The sequence below is a fragment of the Xiphophorus couchianus genome, chromosome 7 (genome assembly GCF_001444195.1).
Source record: "Xiphophorus couchianus chromosome 7, X_couchianus-1.0, whole genome shotgun sequence".
In the NCBI taxonomy this organism is placed as follows: domain Eukaryota; kingdom Metazoa; phylum Chordata; class Actinopteri; order Cyprinodontiformes; family Poeciliidae; genus Xiphophorus; species Xiphophorus couchianus.
In genome coordinates this window covers 6761597-6780743 of record NC_040234.1, presented here as the reverse complement: position 1 = coordinate 6780743, position 19147 = coordinate 6761597, and the positions used below count along the sequence as shown (strand labels likewise).

Below are 19147 nucleotides of genomic sequence, written 5' to 3'. Positions count from 1 at the left end.
TTTAAAGTAATACTTTATTGATTAGACGCCAACATTCAGAACTTTTACTTGCCCCTTTGTCCTGGTGATTAATGCAGAGTTTGGAGTGAAGTTACAAAGGATAAAAAGCATTTCATTGTTCAAAGGTATCAATCAGGGGAAGGATGCAAGAAAATTCATAGCATTCCAAATACGCCACGAAGGGAGCAGTGAAGAGAGTCCACTTATAGGGACAAAACAAAAACAGGAAGTGATTCTCCCTTATTGATCAAAAAGAAGGGACTAAAATGGTCAGGGAGACAATCAGAAACGTGACTGTAACACTGGAGGAGCTGCAGGAACAACAAATACTTTAATATTAACAAGACGTACTGATACTTTTCAGATTCTAGTACACTGATGAGGAAAATATATCTATTCTTTGTTTCCTAGGGAAGAAATGCACATATGGCCACAAGTGTAAGTTTTACCACCCAGAAAGAGGCAGTCAGCCCCAGCGCTCGGTGGCCGATGAACTCCGAGCCAGCGCCAGAAATTCGTCAGTGACTTCCAGAGGCCTGCTGGAACATACAATGATGGTGACGAGCCAAAGTAGCAGTCAACCAGAAGAGATGCCTGAAGCCGACCCGGGACAGGGCAGTAAACTACCAAACCAGAGTCCTCGGAGCGCGCCCTCTGATCTCACTGAGGACAGACTCCAAGGTTATTCCAAACCAGAAGTGTACAAGGGAAGCCAAGTCATCGGGGGACATACTTCATCAGGGTTGTCCCACTCATTAGGACATCTGGACAGCTGGGCGCAACTCGAGGAAAGCAGTGGAGTCTACAGCTTGGGTTTAGTCGAAGGTTACAACAGATGTGATTCTCCGGAGGTGGGCTGCAGGTCTCTGGTAAAGGCCTACTCAAGTCTCCGTCTTGTGGTGCCACAGACCCCAGAAAGTCTCTTAACTGCTGATCTGCAAGCAGGTTCTCTGCCATCCGAATGCAGCAGCGATGGCAGCATTAGCTCAGATTCGTTTTCCCCCGACTCTATGTCAGATAACAGCCCCAAGTGCCGACATCACCTTCCTCACTACCATCATCACTATAATGGCTCGTATGGTCATGTGGCAAGCCGGGTTTCGGGCCTGCATTCCCCTTATGGTTACTCTGTTACTCAAAGGCCGCAGAGACCTCCAGGGTCTGTCTCTGAGGAACTTCCTTGTTCAGTTAGCTCTCACGCATCTCCACGCCATCGCAAGACCCCTTCAGCAAACATCGTACCACAGCATCAGCATCTACTTCTAGGCAACTGTCTGGGGGAACAGCCCCCTCGTCTACCTCAAACATCTGCTGCTCATCCTCATTGCCAGAACTCGCCCTTCAGTCCGAACACGTCGACTTCGTGGGAAGGTGACCTCCAGAACTCCACAATGTACAAAGGATCACCAGTTAATTGTAGAAGAAACTACTCTGGGTCAACCCAACACTCTCAGCATAAGACGCACTGGGATGCCCACCACGAGCCATCAACCAGGCCCTGCTATGATCTGTTTTCCTACAAGAGCTTTCCCCCACTTCACGGCAAGGGTTGGCACACCCCCTGGGGTCAGCAACTCCCATCATCCCCCCACGGTCTATCAGCTTCAAGTGTCCCACCGCCCCCACAGCAGTCCCTCAGGTCCATCGCCACTCACAGGAGCCACCTGCAGAACGAGCGCCACTATTCGGGGCACCTTTCCTCGGGTCAGTACCAGGACCTAAGGGAGAGGATTTTCGTCAACTTATGCGCCATCTTCCCACCAGATTTGGTGAGGAAGGTGATGGCCAAAAACCCTCACATGACGGATGCTCAAGAGCTTGCAGCCTCAATTTTGATGGAGAAATTGCAGTGTGTTTCTTAAAACTTTTCAGGTTAATCTCTTAAAATCAAGTCAGCAATGAAAGCCTACTGTAGCGTTAGGGAAGCTATTCGTCTAATGGTGTCTTTTCTAATAGAAGTCCTAAAACGACCATATCTTCGTCTAAATGTGTCTTTTATTTCAGCACTTAAAATGGGAAAAGTTTGGGATTAAAACCGTTTTCATAATAGTTCATAATGGACAGTTTATGATGGCCTTTGAAGGGGGACACTTCTTCGTATTTATTTGTTATATTTTAAGTTATTGAAATGAGGTTTTTGGCACTTTCTGTTATTGTGTGCGTTTTATTTTTGTCTTAGCTTTTTCTATAGGGGCAATCATATCAGGGCATAAACTGAACCGTCTCTCTTGAGCCGTCAACACGGCCTGCATAAAATAATATATTTATTTCTCTCATCTTTCTTCTTTATGTTGGAAATGCAGTTCTGCTCTGATCGCATTTCTGCTTCGGCCGGCTCAACTTGCTGATCTAGTCTTTCAGTCTGCGCCGACAGGTGCCACATCGGTTGTTGTGAGATGTTGTGGATTTCCCCCCGCAGGGAAGTGAAACTGTAACAGCGCCCACAAAACATAGCAAAAACTCCACTTGAAAACCCCAAGCTGTTTTTCACCACTGAGAAAAAAGCCATTTCCTCTGCTCAGACTCCCCTGTCAGCTAACTTCCTACTTCACCATGTCTTAGCACAGATTTTGTTTCTCTAAAGCCGCAAACATCCTCCCTCTTTTGTCATATCAAAAGAATAAATCGTTTCAAAGTATAGGGCCAAAAAAATCTGGATCAAGATTTTTTTTATCATTATTATTTAAAATCTGTTAATTTATTGCCTTTTACACGACTGTGGTGCATAAGACACAGGATCTCTGTCTGTTTAATCTTCCAGAGATGGGGAATAACTTCTAACCGTCGGATGACTTGCAGTGTCTGCCGAGTGCAACCTGTGCAAAGAAAACCTACAGATGATTTGACCAGACAAGCAGCTCCTAGACAATGGAAACCAACAGTCACGGTGAAAAGAAAGTACCTCTTTCAGTCTTATGGTTTTGCATATCATGACGTGAAGATCATTTGATTTATGGTTACTTCAGTCTAACCTCAAGGGTAAAACCGCACAACAGATCCAGCGCCGACGCTGTTTGTGCCCAGAGACGGGGTCAAAGTAGAAAAGCGGCGCCCAAAAGAAATGAAGTAAAAATGATTGAAAAGCTTTTAGGATCATGTTTAGCGGCAGAAAAACATTGCAGTCGTTTTCCTTAAGGCTGTCCCAGTGATATTTGTTGTTTTGAAGGAATTTTGGCACAAATTTTCTTCATAACAGATTCAGTTCATTGAAACTTGACCGCTGCTCCTTTACGGTTCCACCACGGCTTTTCAGCAAAGCTGCAGTCTGTCAACGTTTTGAGCGATTCTGTTGTAAATTTCCAACGTTTTTGGGGATAATTGTATTGATTTCTGCCAGTACATTTTTATTTTATTTCTTTATTTTTGTGCAAACTTGTGTGGCGTCTTTTCTGTAATTGTTTAAACCTTCGAAATGAAAGAGGGAATTCTTTCTCTTGTCTAAGACTGGTTACCGTACGTTTGAGCTCTACACAATTATATTGGAAACAATAACTTCCTATGTATATATTCTTACACCATTCATAAGACAATAATGATGACATTAAGTTTTTATTTTTTCTAAATGTTCTGCTGTTTAATTTATTATACTGTGATTAATTGATTTTGTTAATTCTGTCAACCTTCCTTGACTCTACAGTTAAGCCCAAAATTATTCAGAACCCCGACTGGTACTGACTCAAAATTAACTAAGTTTTTATTTAAAAAGAAAACAACAAAAAAAATGTCAAAGAGTATATTTCTTTGTATTTTTAAAATTTTCTACTTTTACTTGCATTCTATTAAGAAACTGCATGCAAATTTATTTATACTCTTCTTAAAAAAATCTCTCTCTTTGTTGGCATTGCAGCAAAAAGGACGAATCGTTGTGAAGAATTCAGAGTCTTCCAGATTGGAAGGCCTCCTGGCTATTAACTTAATCCAAAACCTCCAAATTATCACTTCCACTAGAGAACAGGCATGTTGGTCGCATTAAATCGAAATCTGCGTTGGGTTTGAATTTTTTGGGCTCAACTGGAACTGGTGTGAAAACAACACATTAGCGCCCAGCCTCCTCCTAAGTGTTGCCTTTGCTTTCCCCTATTGTTATTATTGAGTTGTTGTTGTTTTTTTCTTAAAATTATATAATGTAACTTAAAACTGGAATTGTTCAAATTAATATTATTCAGGTTTATGTATCCAGAAGTTGGGTTACTTTAATTCTTGAGGAACTTTCTGGAAAAAAAACTCATGCCTGCTTGGCATAATTTACAGTAGCTGAATGTTGATACAAATTGTATCCTTAAATCTTTTAAAACAAAGTCATTGTGTTATGCAAAAGTGTTTAAGCAAAAGGGTTTCGAGCTGAATATTTTAGATGGCGTGGCCGACGTTTGCCAGCTGCGGTATCGAGGTTTTTATTGGAGAAGGATTTTTATTCCTTCCATTTTTTTTTGCGACTTCACGGTAGTGCGAGAAGTGTACTTTTGGGAGCAGATTGTAACACAATGTGGTTTGAAATAAAGAAATTATCTCCACCGCAGAGTTGGTGTAAGTTGCACACAGAGCCGTCTTATTCTCCCTCCTCATCGTGGTTACCTTAAGCGCCGCCAAGTCAGGGCAGAGCAGGTCTAAACTCGAACGGCTAAATCAAGGTTTTTGAGAAGATGCGATTATCAAATGAGTGTGGCGGGTTTCAAAAAAATGTCATTAGCACAACCTGGAACCTCTTGAAAACATGATCCTCCAACACTCCTGCAAAGTCGAGCCCCTAACAGGCCACGTCACCGACTGAACAAAGGTGCTAGCAAAGCGTCAAAAGCTGCTACACGTGTCCTCGGATTAGCATTAGAGATGCCTTCAAGCTTGTACGTTTTTATTACTTTTGTCCATTTCAAGCCACTTCAGGGACCATTGAGGGGTACCAACAATTGTTTCCGCGTGTGTATCCCCAACTATCCTGCTCAACTATAAAAATATTTATTGTAAAATGTGCTTCAATGCTGGATCCTGAGGCTCCAAAGGGTTTTTCTGTGCCGACGGGTCGGTCATAATTATGCAATTATGATCAATGACGTTGGATAAAAATGGCTGTTTTACGGATTATACAAAAGCAAAAATAATAATAATTAAATAAATGTTACATTAAATTAGCAAATGTTGCAATTGTAAAATTTCTACAGCTCCCCACAAAAAATGACTGGTTTTTAAAAAAAAAAGAAAAGTCAGCTTTTTCTGAAGTTTTAGTGCTGAAGGTTGGTTCATTTCACTTGCATAGTGGTTGTATTTGTTTTTGTCTTTGAAAAAAAATTATTTCACTCCAAATAAGATAATTAATATGAGAGTTTTGATATGAACATGAAATCAGCCGACTGTCCTGCATGTGACTTAACCGAGAACAATAAAGGCCTGATAACATTTCAATACGTTCATGACCTTTTCACATTGCTGAGACTTTAAACCATTCTTAATTAATATTATTCTGGGCTTTTTTTTTTTTTATTAACACAATTTAACCAAATCTACATTAAAAAAAGAAAGAAAAGAAAAGTGAATTAAGTTCGAAGAAACGGATTCGGAAGATTTCTTTGCTGCCACTGGCAATATCAAATGTCTAAAATCATACGTAACCAATAAATATTTTCTCACTTTATTAAAAAAAAAAAAAAAATTACAATGCACTATATCTGTCATATTTGACCAATATGCAAATTAATAATAGATAGCATGAAAGACAAACTGGCTTAAAGCAGCTATTCCAGGCTTATTTCTTTGAGTTTTCATCAATACTGTGCACCAGAGCCATGTCATGCTTTGACTCTCCCCAAAACAAACAAAAACAAAAATCAGCTCCATGAACTTCTGTTGAGGACCATACTCTTGCTGCATATTTGGAAATATAAAGTCATTCTTTATTATTATGGGGCAAAATACATATTTGAACAAAAGTCTCACTGGACAGAGAGAAATGAAAAACGAGCAGATCTGGTTTGCATGTCGGTGACCTTTGCAAACTCTGATTTCACGAATACGTTAACGTGACGACGACAGATAAAGAACCTGGAATCTCAAATCGGAAAAGAAACGGTCAAAATAAGGCAATAAAAAAAAGAAAAGAAATCAGAGTTATGTTAAAGACGAAAGAAGTAAAAGTACATTATTAAAGCGTACCACCGTCGTCAGCGAGCTACAGCTACAAATGGCCTTTTTCTTTTTTAGTTTACTTAGTAAAGCACATCCATTCTCAGTCCAGTCTCAAGTTTTATCAGGGCGGAGTCCAGTAATTGTTTAAGTTACAGCACATGCGAGCGTTAAAATAACCAGCAATGTGCAAGAGGGGGACATCTGCCGATTGATATTTTTTGTTGTTTTTTTTCCTCAGCTGAGTTTTAAAAAAAAAAGTGCTTTGTTAGGTTGAGGGCGGAGCCTCTCGTAGCATACAGAACTGCAACGGGCCAGCTGCTTGCAGGTAGAGCTTTAAAGAGGCTGAACTCGCGAAAAAGCCTCGCAGCTGCAGCTGCAGCCGCTGCTGCTGCAGCTGCAGCTGCTGCTGCTGCAGCTCTTCCTCCTGGGCCAAAACAAGCAGAGAAGAAAAAGAAAAAAGAAAAGATCCCGGAGTGGCAAGAGCAGGCTTTTGGGTTTTGAAACAAGTAAAGTGAGGCGTTGCCGTGGCAATGAGACCGACCGACCGTCGCGTGCGTTCACATGGACTCGAACTCGTCGATGCGCTGCTTGGTGTTGCCCTGGCGGATCTGGCGCAGCGTCTTGTACTTGTCTCTCCCCGCCCGGACGTTCTCGGCGTGCAGCATGTCGTTCTGGGTTTTCTTGGTGTCGTCCCGGGCCTCCGCCAACTCCGAGCTCAGAGCCTGGAGGGAGGGAAGAAGGGACACGCCGTCTCACAATCCATCACAGACAATGAACCGGCCGATTTCAAGCTCGCAGAAAACACACAGACTGCATCACCGACGAATGGCGTTGCTTCAAATTAAATGAAGCTTTAACATTTTTTGAGATGTGATTCGATTGGTGAATGCAAGTTGGACCAGACTGCACCAACTACAACACTCTTCAGAGTGGAAGGTTTTGTTGCATGAAGACTTTTGTTTTTTCTTGTATCAGCGAAGTTTTTAAAAATTAAGTCAGGGGAAGCACAACACGTGCAAGGTGTAAATTTAACAAAAATAAAAAACCTTTTTCCAACCTTTAAATCAGTCTTTTATGTTTTGCCTCATTCAAATTTTTTTCAGACTAGAAAGAGAATAATGTCTAAGCCGACTCTATATCCTCGCTGTCTGCAGTCTTTTGAATTCACTCCAAATCTGTTTTTCCATCTAGTGATAAAAATAAAAACCACCAAATCTTACATAATTTCATTATGATATTTTGTGGTGCTGTTGTGATAATAAGAATTATGTTTAAAATTGTGTTGCATGTTTATTAGCTAACTGTATAAGTGTGACTCAGCATTAATAGTGAAAAACAAACATTATCCTTGAAAAACATTTAAATTTACAAAAGACTTCTTCTGCATTTTAGTGATATAAACCACAATCAGTGATTGCATTCAATCACATTTTAAAATTGACTGATTCTTTTTTTATGCACATTCATTTCCGATGCTGCTGTCAGTTCGTTTTGTTCGTCTACACTCTATGGACCACATTCATCTTTGACGGCACGTTTAAAAAAAAAAAGAAGAAAGAAAAATGTAAAATTATACCTGCCTAATGTTAACCATATGGCTGATTTAAGACCATCATTTCTACACAGGTTCTTTGAAAAGTAGCAGAAAAGCAAAACAAAAGCAAATTGGCAGGTTGGAAAAATGGGAACTTTGAAAGCAGAAGTGGGGAATCACGTATTTTCCCAGCCAGATTAAGCAACAGCAACAACCAGAGATTGATAACAGGAACAAAAGGAGGATTCTGGTAAAAGCACTGAAATCTGCTAAATTAGCTGCGTTTGTGTCCAATTGTCAAGCGAATTTTGAGCAAACATTTCAAATGTCGCAAAAATAGAACAAAAGCGAAATTGGCACGTTTAGGAGGGTTAGGGTTATGCAATATTAGGGTTATGAATATTGTGTGGTGATGCATGCCTGCATAATTACAACCAGCTTTGAGGAACTGACAGCAGCGCCGTTATTGCTGTGCCCCAACTAAACAATGTGGAATATCTTTTTTCCTAGAAGGAATCGTCCTGGAGCTCTCCTTTCCCCAGGCTGATTTCTTGTGCGTTTTCCCAACTGTGGAATCCAAAACATGGTAATAAACCTGCACAAACAGCTTACTAAGCGTTTTTGGTCACAAGACATAAGAAACAAGACAAAAACTAAACTAGAAGTAACTTTTCGGCAAAATGTAGGAGCTTGTTGTAAGTGAAAAATTCCTTACTATTGTTTTTAAAAAACTTCTCGTTCCAGGGGCAGATTATTTCAGTTGTAATGAGACATTTTTAAGTGAAATAATCTGCCACGGAAACTGGTGTTCCTCCATCAATATTGAGGAATTATTGTCCTGAAAGAAGCTCCCATGTCTTGCTAAAAAGGTTCTTGCATATCAGAGGTGGCAGTGTGTGGTGATGTCGCGCTAAATGGGGTCAGAGGGAGATCACATCTGTAGACAGATGTATCGGCAGCGGCCCGTGAATGAGGCAAAAGAGTATAAGTTTCCAAGCGTAAAGACTCTTAGGAAAGGAGTGTGAAATGGTAAAAAAAAAAAAAAAAAAAAAAAAAAAAAAAAAAACACTGACCTTTTTAAACAGAAAAAGTGACATTGTATGGCCGGCAAGGAGGGATATATGAATGGTGTCAATTTTGAAACAGTAAAAGAGTTTATGCATTAAAAACTACTATTTTCTCCACAATTGGTTCACAAAAAGACTTAAATGTTATTTATAATCTTGGTTCTTGTTGTCACGACAGCACTTCAAAATATTATGATAAAACTATGAATCCATTTCGCCAGTCAATCAGCTTTTGTTTGGTTTTATTGTGTGACAATATGGCTGAAAAATGTGCCACGATGTAAAGACTCAGTCCACATCGATGACTTTATATCTTAAATACTGCCAAACTGGTGGCATTGATCAATAGTTTTCACTCCATACTTCTGGGGAGGTTTTTCTGTTCGTTTGGGTTCTTTTAAGCAGTTATGTGACACGGCGGTAAAACCTGAAACTGTTGCTGCGCAAGTTACTCAACAGGTTGTTGCTAGGTAACCACAGAGTGAGCAAGTTAATTGATGCCACCACCCTTTCCTAGCTGGTTGCTAGAGGTTCGCTAATGTTCTTTAATGGATTGAACGAAGCAGCTGGATTTATACACAGGATTCAATCAAACACAAAAGCACCTAAAGCAGGGATGTTACACTGTAAAAACAATCAAACGTACCAAGTATTTTTAGTCTCGATTCGACTGCGTACATTTTGTTACATTTGAAATGAAACAAAACTAACTTTTCAGCAAAATGCAGGAGCTTGTTTCCAGTAAATAATTCCCTGGTACTGAAAAAGTTATTGGCAGAGAAATGTACTTATTACAAGACAATTTCTTGAGTTAGATTTTTCTTAAATTAAGCGCACTAAGATATTTGCATTGGAAACGAGACAAAAATATACTTGGTACGATTTTGTGTTTTTGCCATTTGATGCACGGCACACCTTCAGAGTGTTTTTCTCTTCTTCTTCTCTTGAAGAAGAATGCGTGTGCGTACCTGCAGCTGTTTCTTCACGCGGTCGTTCTTCTCCGCCTCGGTGACGCGCTCCTCTTCGCTGCGCTGGCTGCTGACGCCGTCGCTGACCAGCTCGGCCTCTGCCTCCGAGTTCAGCTCGTCGTGCTCGTCGTCGTGCTCAGGCGCCGGCGGAGACGTGATGGCCGTCTTCAGCTCCTCCCTCGTCTTCTCCAGGTCTTCCTGCGCTGAAATGGCCTGGAAGGTTACGGCAGGGGGGGGGGGGAAACACAGGCGAGAGAAAGAAAAAAAAGAGAGAGACACGTGGGTTTTAATTTTATGCACTATTTAGGAGTTCTTGTCTGTCCCTGGATGGTTCTAGGTTCTTTATCTAAACAAAAAAAATGCTAAAGAAGACAAAATGACTGCAAATAAGGAGAGAAGACCATCTAGGATCCACTCTTTCACTTTAACGAGTCAATAAACACGTCACACAAACAGACGACAGGTTTCATTACTTTGTGTTGCCACTCCGACGCTTCCTCCTCCTTTTTCCTCTTTGCCTCCTCAAGCAGAGCGATTTTGGCAGTGAACTCTGCTAACTCGGCAGCCTGCATGAAAGACATCAGTAATCAGACACTGCACCGCTGAAGTCAAGGACAAATTAAATAGAAGTGTAACAATAACTGACTTTAAAAAATGAAAAATGTTATATATACCTATATATATATATATATATATATATATATATATATATATATATATATATATATATATATATATATATATAAAAAGTTTGAACCAGACGTTTACATACACGGAATAAAAAAACTTTCTAACTGTGTGTAGTTAAATCAATCCTTGTTTTAGCTTAGTCACAATTGCCTGAATTATTTCTATTTTGTAAATGTCAGAAAACTTGGCAGGAATGTTCTTTACAGATTTTCTTTTTTGTTGAATTCAAAAGTTTACATACATTTGGTGAGTATCATGGCAAACTGTCTTTCAAAATGTAAGACTTAGGCTTTTATAAGGGGTTTAAAAAAACATCAACAAAATAAAAAATTTCTAAAAAGCAATATCCTTGCCAAGTTTTCTGGCATTTAGGAAACAGAAATAATTTGGCCGATTCTAACTGACCTAAAACAAGAAGTTTGAGAAAACAAAATGGAATGAGTCTCGCTTGTTGCTCTGCATAATGTGTTGTGATGCATCGACAAGTGAGAAATTGAAAGCTGGAGACAAATAACAATAAAAAGGGGACGCAACAGATGAGTCAACGAATCAAAAATAAAAACCCACCAGTTGTTCCTGGGTCTTCTTTTGGTCGGCGGCCTGCTGAGCCAGCGTTGCCTTGGCCTCCTCCGCCACCTGCCTCTCCCTGTCCAGCCGCTCGGCCTCTTCCTTTGCCCGCTTTCGCTCCTGCTCCAGCTCCAGCGCCCGGCGCGTCTGCTCCTCCAGCTCTGTGGGGACATTCAGAGTAAAACGGCCGATCGACGTGCCGGCTGCGGTCAGCGAGCTTTCTGGGCTCGAGCCGCTAAAAAAAAAAAAAGTTCGCTTTGAAGTTTTTATTCCTGCACTTTTGACTTTTATGCGTTTGGTTTTCCTTTTTTTTTTTCTAAAAGGGAGGCTAAGAGAAATTGTCATCCAAGTTTTTCTTTCTTTTCTTTTTTCAAATCGCAGTCAAGTTGAAGAAGCAAATGGAGGGAAAAAGAAGGCAGCCTGTAACAAGGAGCCTCACTATTTATCTGTTATATGCAAATTCACATGGGGAAAAACACTTGGCTCTGCAAATAGACATTTTTATTGCAGCAGTTTATAGTTGATGATATACTTGCATAACCTTTAATGAGTAGGAATTTTTAAAAAACCCACAAATGTCATAAATCAGCATTTATTATTTAAATCTTTAGTAATTATCTGATGCACGTTTTGCCTTGTGCTAATGTGGTGCAGAACGTTTCTGTGCAGGTGAACCAATCAGGTGTCGCCGTTCTTTAGGGAGACAGTAGGAAGTTAAGCTCTTCCATTTGAAACGTTAGCATAGGGTGCAAACTTTAGCATAGGATGTAATTTCTAAAAAAAAAGACATTTACATGTGTGATACAAATCTTACTTTTATTGAAATAATAATAATAATAATAATTTAGACCAATATATATTGAAATTCATCTACCCGGACAAACTGAGATCGTCTTCCTGCCCAAAATCTGTCATTTATTCAACAATATAGCGACAATAAAGACGACTGACGGCGTGGGAGCAGCACGCTCCCGGTCCGGTCATACCTTTCTGAGCCCGTTGCGTCTGCTCTTCGATCTGCCTCAGCCTCTCGATCAGCTCGGCCTTTTCCCTCTCTATTCGCTCCTTCTCTTTCTCTGCCAGCTCGCGCTTTTTCTTCTCGTTCTCCAGCTGCGCTCTGTCAGAGAAACGCAAAACAAAATCTAGATGTTTCTTTTCTTTTTTTAAATCGCAGCCAAACATCAAGTTAGAAGTCGAGTTGTTGAAAATGTTACATTAAAAGACACACATCTGTGTTTTACATCAAGACATTACAGATACGTTTTGAATTGAGTTTGTTGAGCAAAGCCTGAAGACAACTGAAGACTGCAACATAGGAAGGATTTGTGGCAGAATATAATCATGAAACTGTTAAATCTAACAAAGTGTTAATATACTGTATGCCTCTGTGTGTTTGATAAGTTTTTCTTCATCAATATTTAACATCTTTTTGATGTAATTTGGAACTATAGAAATAAAAACTCATGTTATTCGACAGATAAAATAATATGTAATTACACAACTGTTATTGTAAAATTCCTGCTATGTGACTCTCTAGAGCACGTGTGTCAAACTCGAGGCCCGTGGGCCAAATCTGGTCCGCTATAGCTTTTTATGTGGCCCTCTAGATTCTAGACTAAATACTAAGTGTGCTTAAAAATTATGTTTTCAATCAAATCAGAGCAGTTTTTATCTGTTTACTGCAAATTAATCAGTTCATCCAGTTTCTTGAGAATTATTATGGAAATTCATGAAAAAAAAATCAACAAATATCGGTGCTAATAATTGGGAGTTTATTGCAGATTTTTCTCAAAATTTGTCAAAAACTTTCTTACTTGCACTAAACAGCTGCCTCAGCCCTAATTGATGTAAGATTATAGTCCATGATCTATATAAAAAAGTCGCATTTACTGTCATAAATAAGAGCAAATATCACAAATATTTCCAAATTAGTACCACAATCACTTTGATTTTTTATTGCAAAAAGAAATCACAAAACAATCACAAAATCCTGGAGGGACTGAAAAGATGTTCACTAATATTATTTAATTTGAAGAATTCATTGATATTTTACCAGTTAGTGATCAGGTTTTAGCAATACATTCACACAACCGGCCCTTTAAGAGCACTCCAAAATGAGTTTGACAGCCCTACGCTAGGGTATAGAAGGCCACATAAACATTTATGGTGGGCTGCATTTAGCCCGCAAGCCTCATGTTTGGCACATGTGATGTAGGCGAATTGCTTATTGGTCCCGCTGCAAATTATACCATTTATTTTGTGTGTAATTTATTTTATTTATTCCTTTCTGTAACATCCACTCTAACAGTAACGCACTGTGACCGAGTATTTTTTTCTGATACAACACCGCCCCCTACTGCCCACTAGGAGTTATGAAAGGAAAAAAAACACATGTTAAACTAGCAGAAGAAGTACAAATTGAGCTTCAGGATGATATGAGTCTTGATTGACACCGTACCTCTCCATCTGCTTGTGGTGCTTCTCCTCTCTCGCCTGGGCCTTCATCTGCTGCACCTCGATGGTGTCCGGCTTCCTCCTCCTCATGTACAACTCGTGGTTTCCCATGCACAACGCCAGGATGCGCTTGTTGATCCGTAACCGAGGGGCGTAGAACACAAAGTCCTGCAGGGGTAGGGGGGCACGGCGCAGGTTACGCTTTAAATGATCGCCGTATTTTTACACAGGACCGGCACCAATTTATTTCCGTTCAGTCGGTTGGACTTACTGGAGCTTTCTTGTCGATGGGTTTGATGACAAACTTCTTGTCGTTGAAGGAAATGTTTCTAATCTCGCTCCAAGGGAAGCCGATCTTCGGAGACAATCTGAGGAGATGTCGGGTGAACATTTAGGATGGAAATTGTGATTTGCTCACAAAGTTTACAAATGATTCTCTTTCAAATGCTTGGTGTCAATTTTCTCCATATTTTCACAGCTTCGGTAGTGCTGATTTGTTTCTACCGTTCCCGTCTGGAACGGCACTCAGCATTCAATGGTGCCAAGAGCTCAACACATAAGAATAAAATCACTTGAGCTCAGAGTTTTATCTGCTGGTTGTCGCCGTTATGAAGGGAGTAAATAAATCCAGAGTGACGGAGCTGTTGTGGTTTCGCTCTCCTCCTCTTTCAGTTTTCAGCCTCATACACGGCCGTGCAAAAGTAGAAAAACTCTGACGTTTCCCACGTTCTGCCAAGCAGAGTTATGTAACGGAAGGAAAAGGGTTTGTTTTTCCTCAACAGATCACAAATACATAGAAAGGGATTAAAAGAACAGCAATTTTTCCTGAGATTTCAGTGGAATTTGTTGGACAACGTTCATAAACAAACAGTTTCATTAAAACCGTGAGAGACGTTGAACAGGTCAGGAGAGATGAAGCTGTGGAGAAGTTTACTTTAAAACAATGTTCAGGAACAGTAACTTTAAAAAGACACTAGCATTTTGATATCAGCCTCTTAAAGTAGGGTTCCTCGACCACGCATCGTTTTTATTTATTTTTACTGCATTTCTTATTTTAATTCATGACATTGCTTTAATGGTGTTTTTGCATCTTGTGTTTGCTTCATGGAAAGTTTTTCTTGCTAAATCTGGTAAATTTGCGTTAATATTTTACATCCATTAATACAAAACCTGCATGTCAAACAGTACGGATGGTGGCACAATTAGCTCCGCACGTCACTGAACATATCATCCCCAGTGTGAAACACGGTGGTGGCAGCATCATGCCGTTAGGAAGCCTTCATCCAATCTGATCGAGTTTGGACTATTTTGCAAAGAAGGACGGGAAATAATCCCAACCTCTGGATCCGCAAAGAAGAGGGGGGGGGAAAAAAGCAGCACAAGTCTCTACAGAGAATCAAATTAACTACTTTTGATTTCCTCAACATATTTTAACTTCAGCAGTCGCTACCGTAGATCAACATCTACGTGCAACTCCTCAAAAAAAAAAAAGAAAAGAGAGAAAGAAAAGACTAGTGTCTTTTTAAAGTTTACGGGTGCTTTGCGTTTAAAGCAAGAATGTCCAAACCTTTGGGCACATGGGCCAAAATCAAGAAGTCAAAAGGACCAGAGGGCCAAAAAGAAATGTTCGTGTACATACCCAGTAACAAACTAAGCGTTTTGAAACGCATAAATTAGTCAGGATTGAAAATGTGAAAATAAGAGATACAAAACGTAATGTTTTAGCATGTTTGCGTCTGAAAAAATTTAGCAAAACAGTCATTTCTGTTATAAAAATCAGGATTTAGATCACTCTCTTTGAAAACATTTAGCTAAGTTTAATAAATGTTGCAAATCTGTATCATTCTTGGACTAAAGTCAGAATGATACAGATTTCAAGGGGCCGTACTTTGGACACCTATGATTTAAAGCAAAGAACCTGCTAGCCAGACCAACTAGAGCTAATGATGTGTTTGAGGTTTTATTATTTTTTTTTTTACTTGTCTTCGTGCTCATAAATGTTGAGGCCCAGAGCGTCCACGCCCAGCCACAGCTCCGTGCCCTTCTTGTTTTTGATTTCGAAGTAGTTAACGCCGTACATCTCCAGGTCCTGAGCGATCTTCAGGTACTCCATCATGGCGTCCTCCCTGCACAAGGACACAGTGAACAGAGACACCGGGACGCTACACTCGTTCAATACCTTGGAATTTAGTAGAAAGTGCATTAGCCACAATCCTTTGAATCATAGAAATAATCTATATAATAATAATAAAAAAAACAACCATTAAAACATTCACCTGAGCATTCCTCTGTGCTCCTCGTGCCATGTCTGTATTCTGTCCTCCCACTGCTCCTTTGTTAACTTGTGTTGCTCCAAAACTCTATAGATTTTACAACATAAACCATGAAGACCGTCAGCCAACATTTATTTGTTACAAATGAGGAAACATCCAGAGAGCAAGAGAACTGAACAGTCATATTACATGTGGCATTCTGCATGCAAATAGCTTTAATAAAACTAGGAATACGTCTAAATATCCATCCTGACGCTGAACACCAAACCTGATGGTACCAACCAAACCAACAATAAGTTGATCCCTAATGACTAAAAGGCCTGATGTCACCCAGATCTGAAACGATTAATCGTGATTAATCAATTCTTGAAATAATCGCCAGACTCAAAGAACAACACAGTCAGTCAGAGCAGCAATTAAACCAAAACTAAAAATATATACATTTTGCACTTAAAATTTAAAAAAAATAAAACTTTGTCTGTAAACATGTTCTACCCAGAACTCCACATGTAGTTTTAGCTTCAACCAGTTCAAACTCTGTAAAACAAATCTCCTATTAAGAACTTTTTGCTGTTGAATTATTAATTAATTAATCAAAAACATAATCGACAGATCAGACCTCCACCGTATTGATGTTAAGTCAAGCAGAACGAGCCGAGCCATTTTTGAAGTATTGTTTTAGCTGCAGATGAATCTTTTGCTACAAACCATCAGTTGTTCACTAGAGGAATCCTCTTATTGCATTCTGGAAAACTAAATCTTTATTGTCTTTTTTTTTTTTTTTATTAAAGAATTGAATTACTTTTATCTTGTCTTTTAATCTATTTTAATAGCATATAAAAAGACTTGAATGAAAAATATGCAGAATGTGCCAATATTCTTTTTGCCAATTAATCATCATCGATAGATTAATCGATAACAAATAATTGTTAATTGTAGATCTAATATCACTACTATGTACTTCTTTCAACTTTTTGTGCATTAAAGTTAAAGATTTTGAGACTTGGATGGTTTGTTGTTATTTGAAATCATTTTGGCTATTATAAAAATGAATGTTATGTTGATGCTTCAAAGAGAAATTCATTCATTGTTGCACGCTGGAATAAAACACAGAGCAGAACAGCGGTGGCATTTACAGTACACTGCTATACTATGTGCTTTATGGCTACAAAACTAAGAGGAATGAAAATTATTGTTATTTATAATATTCAGATTGCATGAAGTGATAGTAAGTTAATATGCTGGATAACAGATCCCCAGCATTGCTTTTTTTTTTCTCCTGCTAATTTGGGGGGGAAAATCCACTTCCCGCTTATTTTTTTCCAACTAAATGTTTGTTTTGAGGATAAAAGGACAGATTCTGCCTGTAAGCACGTAATGGCATAATAACTCAAGAACACATGGTCAAATAAACTTTACATTCTAATAAACATTTAACACTGGAGCTGGAAGGCATTTTATCCAATATCCAAAATAAATGATCAAAACAGAAACAACAAATAAAATGAATTATGGAGTTTCTGGAAATAAAAAACTATCCTTAAAAGAAGGGCAAGTTGAGGCCAAAGCTCCACAATGAAGACTTTTATCATCCTGTTTTTGGTAGAAAGAAAAAAAAATAGAAAAACAATAAATCAAGCAAATGAGAATTACTGAGGTTTTTTTTATTTATTGATCATGTCATTAATTGATGTAATGTTCAGGCCTACATACAGATTTAAAGATACTGACAAGCTCTACAGAACTTGGCAGCACAACATTATATGTTCAACAAAACAAACAAAAAAAGAACATTTCTGTTCCTTTTCTTTAGTTTTGCTGTGAAAAAAAGAAAAAAAACAGCAAAAAGACAGCCTTTGTGTGCGTCTGTGCTGTACCTCTGTGGCAGCAGCCGGTCGTTTGCCAGGTAACCGGGCTTGTGGACGTCTTTGCTGTAATCTCCATACTTGGCTTGAACCGCATAGGAGGCCAGCAAGACGGCCGTTTCTGGAGGACAGTAGTTCTCATCATTCAAAATGGCCTCTTTCACCTTAAGAGGGCAAACACAAGTTCAAAGGTAGAATCAGATTCTGGATGTGGTTTATTGAATTTTGCTGAAATATTGCGATTTTAACCAATATTTTAAGCATCTGTGAGAAACAGAGAAATGAGACGGTATGAAAATTTGCTCAGATTGCAAGTAGTTTGTCTTCCAGTAGAGGGAGCTGTTGTATTGACTTGGATTTCTGATTGCCCGTTCAGCCTCTTCATCAGAACAGTAATGTGATGTTTGTCACAGACACACAGTGAACTAGCAGATAAAGAAGAAAAATCTGGAAAGCAGCTTTGGAAGAACTTCATTTTATTTATCAGTTTATTTGTTCCTGCTGAGTCTGCACTGACCTTAACACCAAAGTGAAATGGCTACCGGAAGCACATAATATGAAACGGACTTTTCCAGCTCAGGCAGAAAACTAAAAGGATTCAGTGAAAAATTAAGGAACACAAAACAAACATCCCGCATTAAGTAGTCTAGCATGAGCTAATCCAAAGTGTAGAATCCCATGACACATTTGCTTTACTGAACGTAAACAGAGAATCAGGTCGAGCGGAACGACCTTCCCGCTAACTGCATTAGGGATCTCCATCGGCGACAAGCTGCCAAACGACCCGATCGCTCCACATCGGATCAGCCGCCCTACTCACCCGCATTAACTAGTCTGTTTCCACGCGGCGCGCCGCTTTCATGTTGTAGAAACAAAACAGTCAGACTAAATCTGCTTTGTGGTGACGTCACCGTTACGAGATGAACGCTGCGCCGCACCTGAAGGAAGAAGAGCTTCTGCGTGATCTCCTGGATGAGCTCCTCGGAAACGTCTTCCGGGAAGAACTTCGCTCTGAACTTGAACTGGAGAGGATTCTCCTTTTTAACGTCCTGCTGGGTCACCTGATGGAGGGAACGGGGGGAAACTTTTTAAAAATTATTCAACACGATTACTCATCAATTATATAATTCACTCAAAATGAGATTAAAGAGGCTAGCAGGGTTTCCTCTAAGATTTTTTTCTTAACTGTGTTGTTGGGCTGTCTGTGGGGGAAATGAAGTGATGCGCCTTCAAAACGAATCTGAAACACAGGGTTTCCCACAGTGTGTCATAAGCCTGGCGGGCCACCAGGCTTTACTTGTGCCCCCACCAGGTTTTGCGATGTTAATTTATTTTAGTTTTTTTAATAACTGCCTTTTTTAGGACTTTATAGTTGGTGTTTAGGTATTAACTTATCGTCCAATCTTCCAATAATGCATAGCTATCAAGTGACATTTTCAAATTTTCTGTAAACTTTAAACATTTTTTAACTTAAAACACGGCAGGTGGCCGGATGGATGACTGCCCTAGCGCCCGGAGCATCGGGCTGAGCACGTTTTCTAGGGGAAACCCTGTGAAACACTAAACATAATTGAAAGCCAAAACTATATTAATTAGCTACTTTGTTGTT

General features: G+C 39.5%; 2 protein-coding genes across 4 annotated transcripts in view; one reads left to right on the top strand and one right to left on the bottom strand.

Moving 5' to 3' along the window:
- Positions 1-6078, top strand: part of LOC114147986 (probable ribonuclease ZC3H12C) — a 29463-nt gene extending 23385 nt beyond the window's left edge. For both annotated transcript variants that reach the window (XM_028022849.1, XM_028022850.1), the window contains exon 6: positions 412-6078. In XM_028022849.1, coding sequence (XP_027878650.1) covers positions 412-1862 — 1451 coding nt within the window. In that variant the 3' untranslated portion in view covers positions 1863-6078. The remainder of the gene's footprint in view (positions 1-411) is intronic.
- Positions 6079-6370: 292 nt separating this feature from the next.
- Positions 6371-19147, bottom strand: part of LOC114147987 (radixin) — a 45502-nt gene continuing 32725 nt past the window's right edge. The window contains exons 5-15 of one of the 2 annotated variants that reach the window (XM_028022852.1): positions 18477-18599; positions 17551-17702; positions 15677-15760; positions 15380-15526; positions 13672-13768; positions 13405-13568; positions 11933-12063; positions 10947-11107; positions 10163-10255; positions 9690-9902; positions 6371-6842 (exon numbers count right to left, since the gene is read on the bottom strand). In XM_028022852.1, coding sequence (XP_027878653.1) covers positions 6678-6842; positions 9690-9902; positions 10163-10255; positions 10947-11107; positions 11933-12063; positions 13405-13568; positions 13672-13768; positions 15380-15526; positions 15677-15760; positions 17551-17702; positions 18477-18599 — 1530 coding nt within the window. In that variant the 3' untranslated portion in view covers positions 6371-6677. The remainder of the gene's footprint in view (positions 6843-9689; positions 9903-10162; positions 10256-10946; positions 11108-11932; positions 12064-13404; positions 13569-13671; positions 13769-15379; positions 15527-15676; positions 15761-17550; positions 17703-18476; positions 18600-19147) is intronic. The other variant, XM_028022851.1, reaches the window with a different exon arrangement.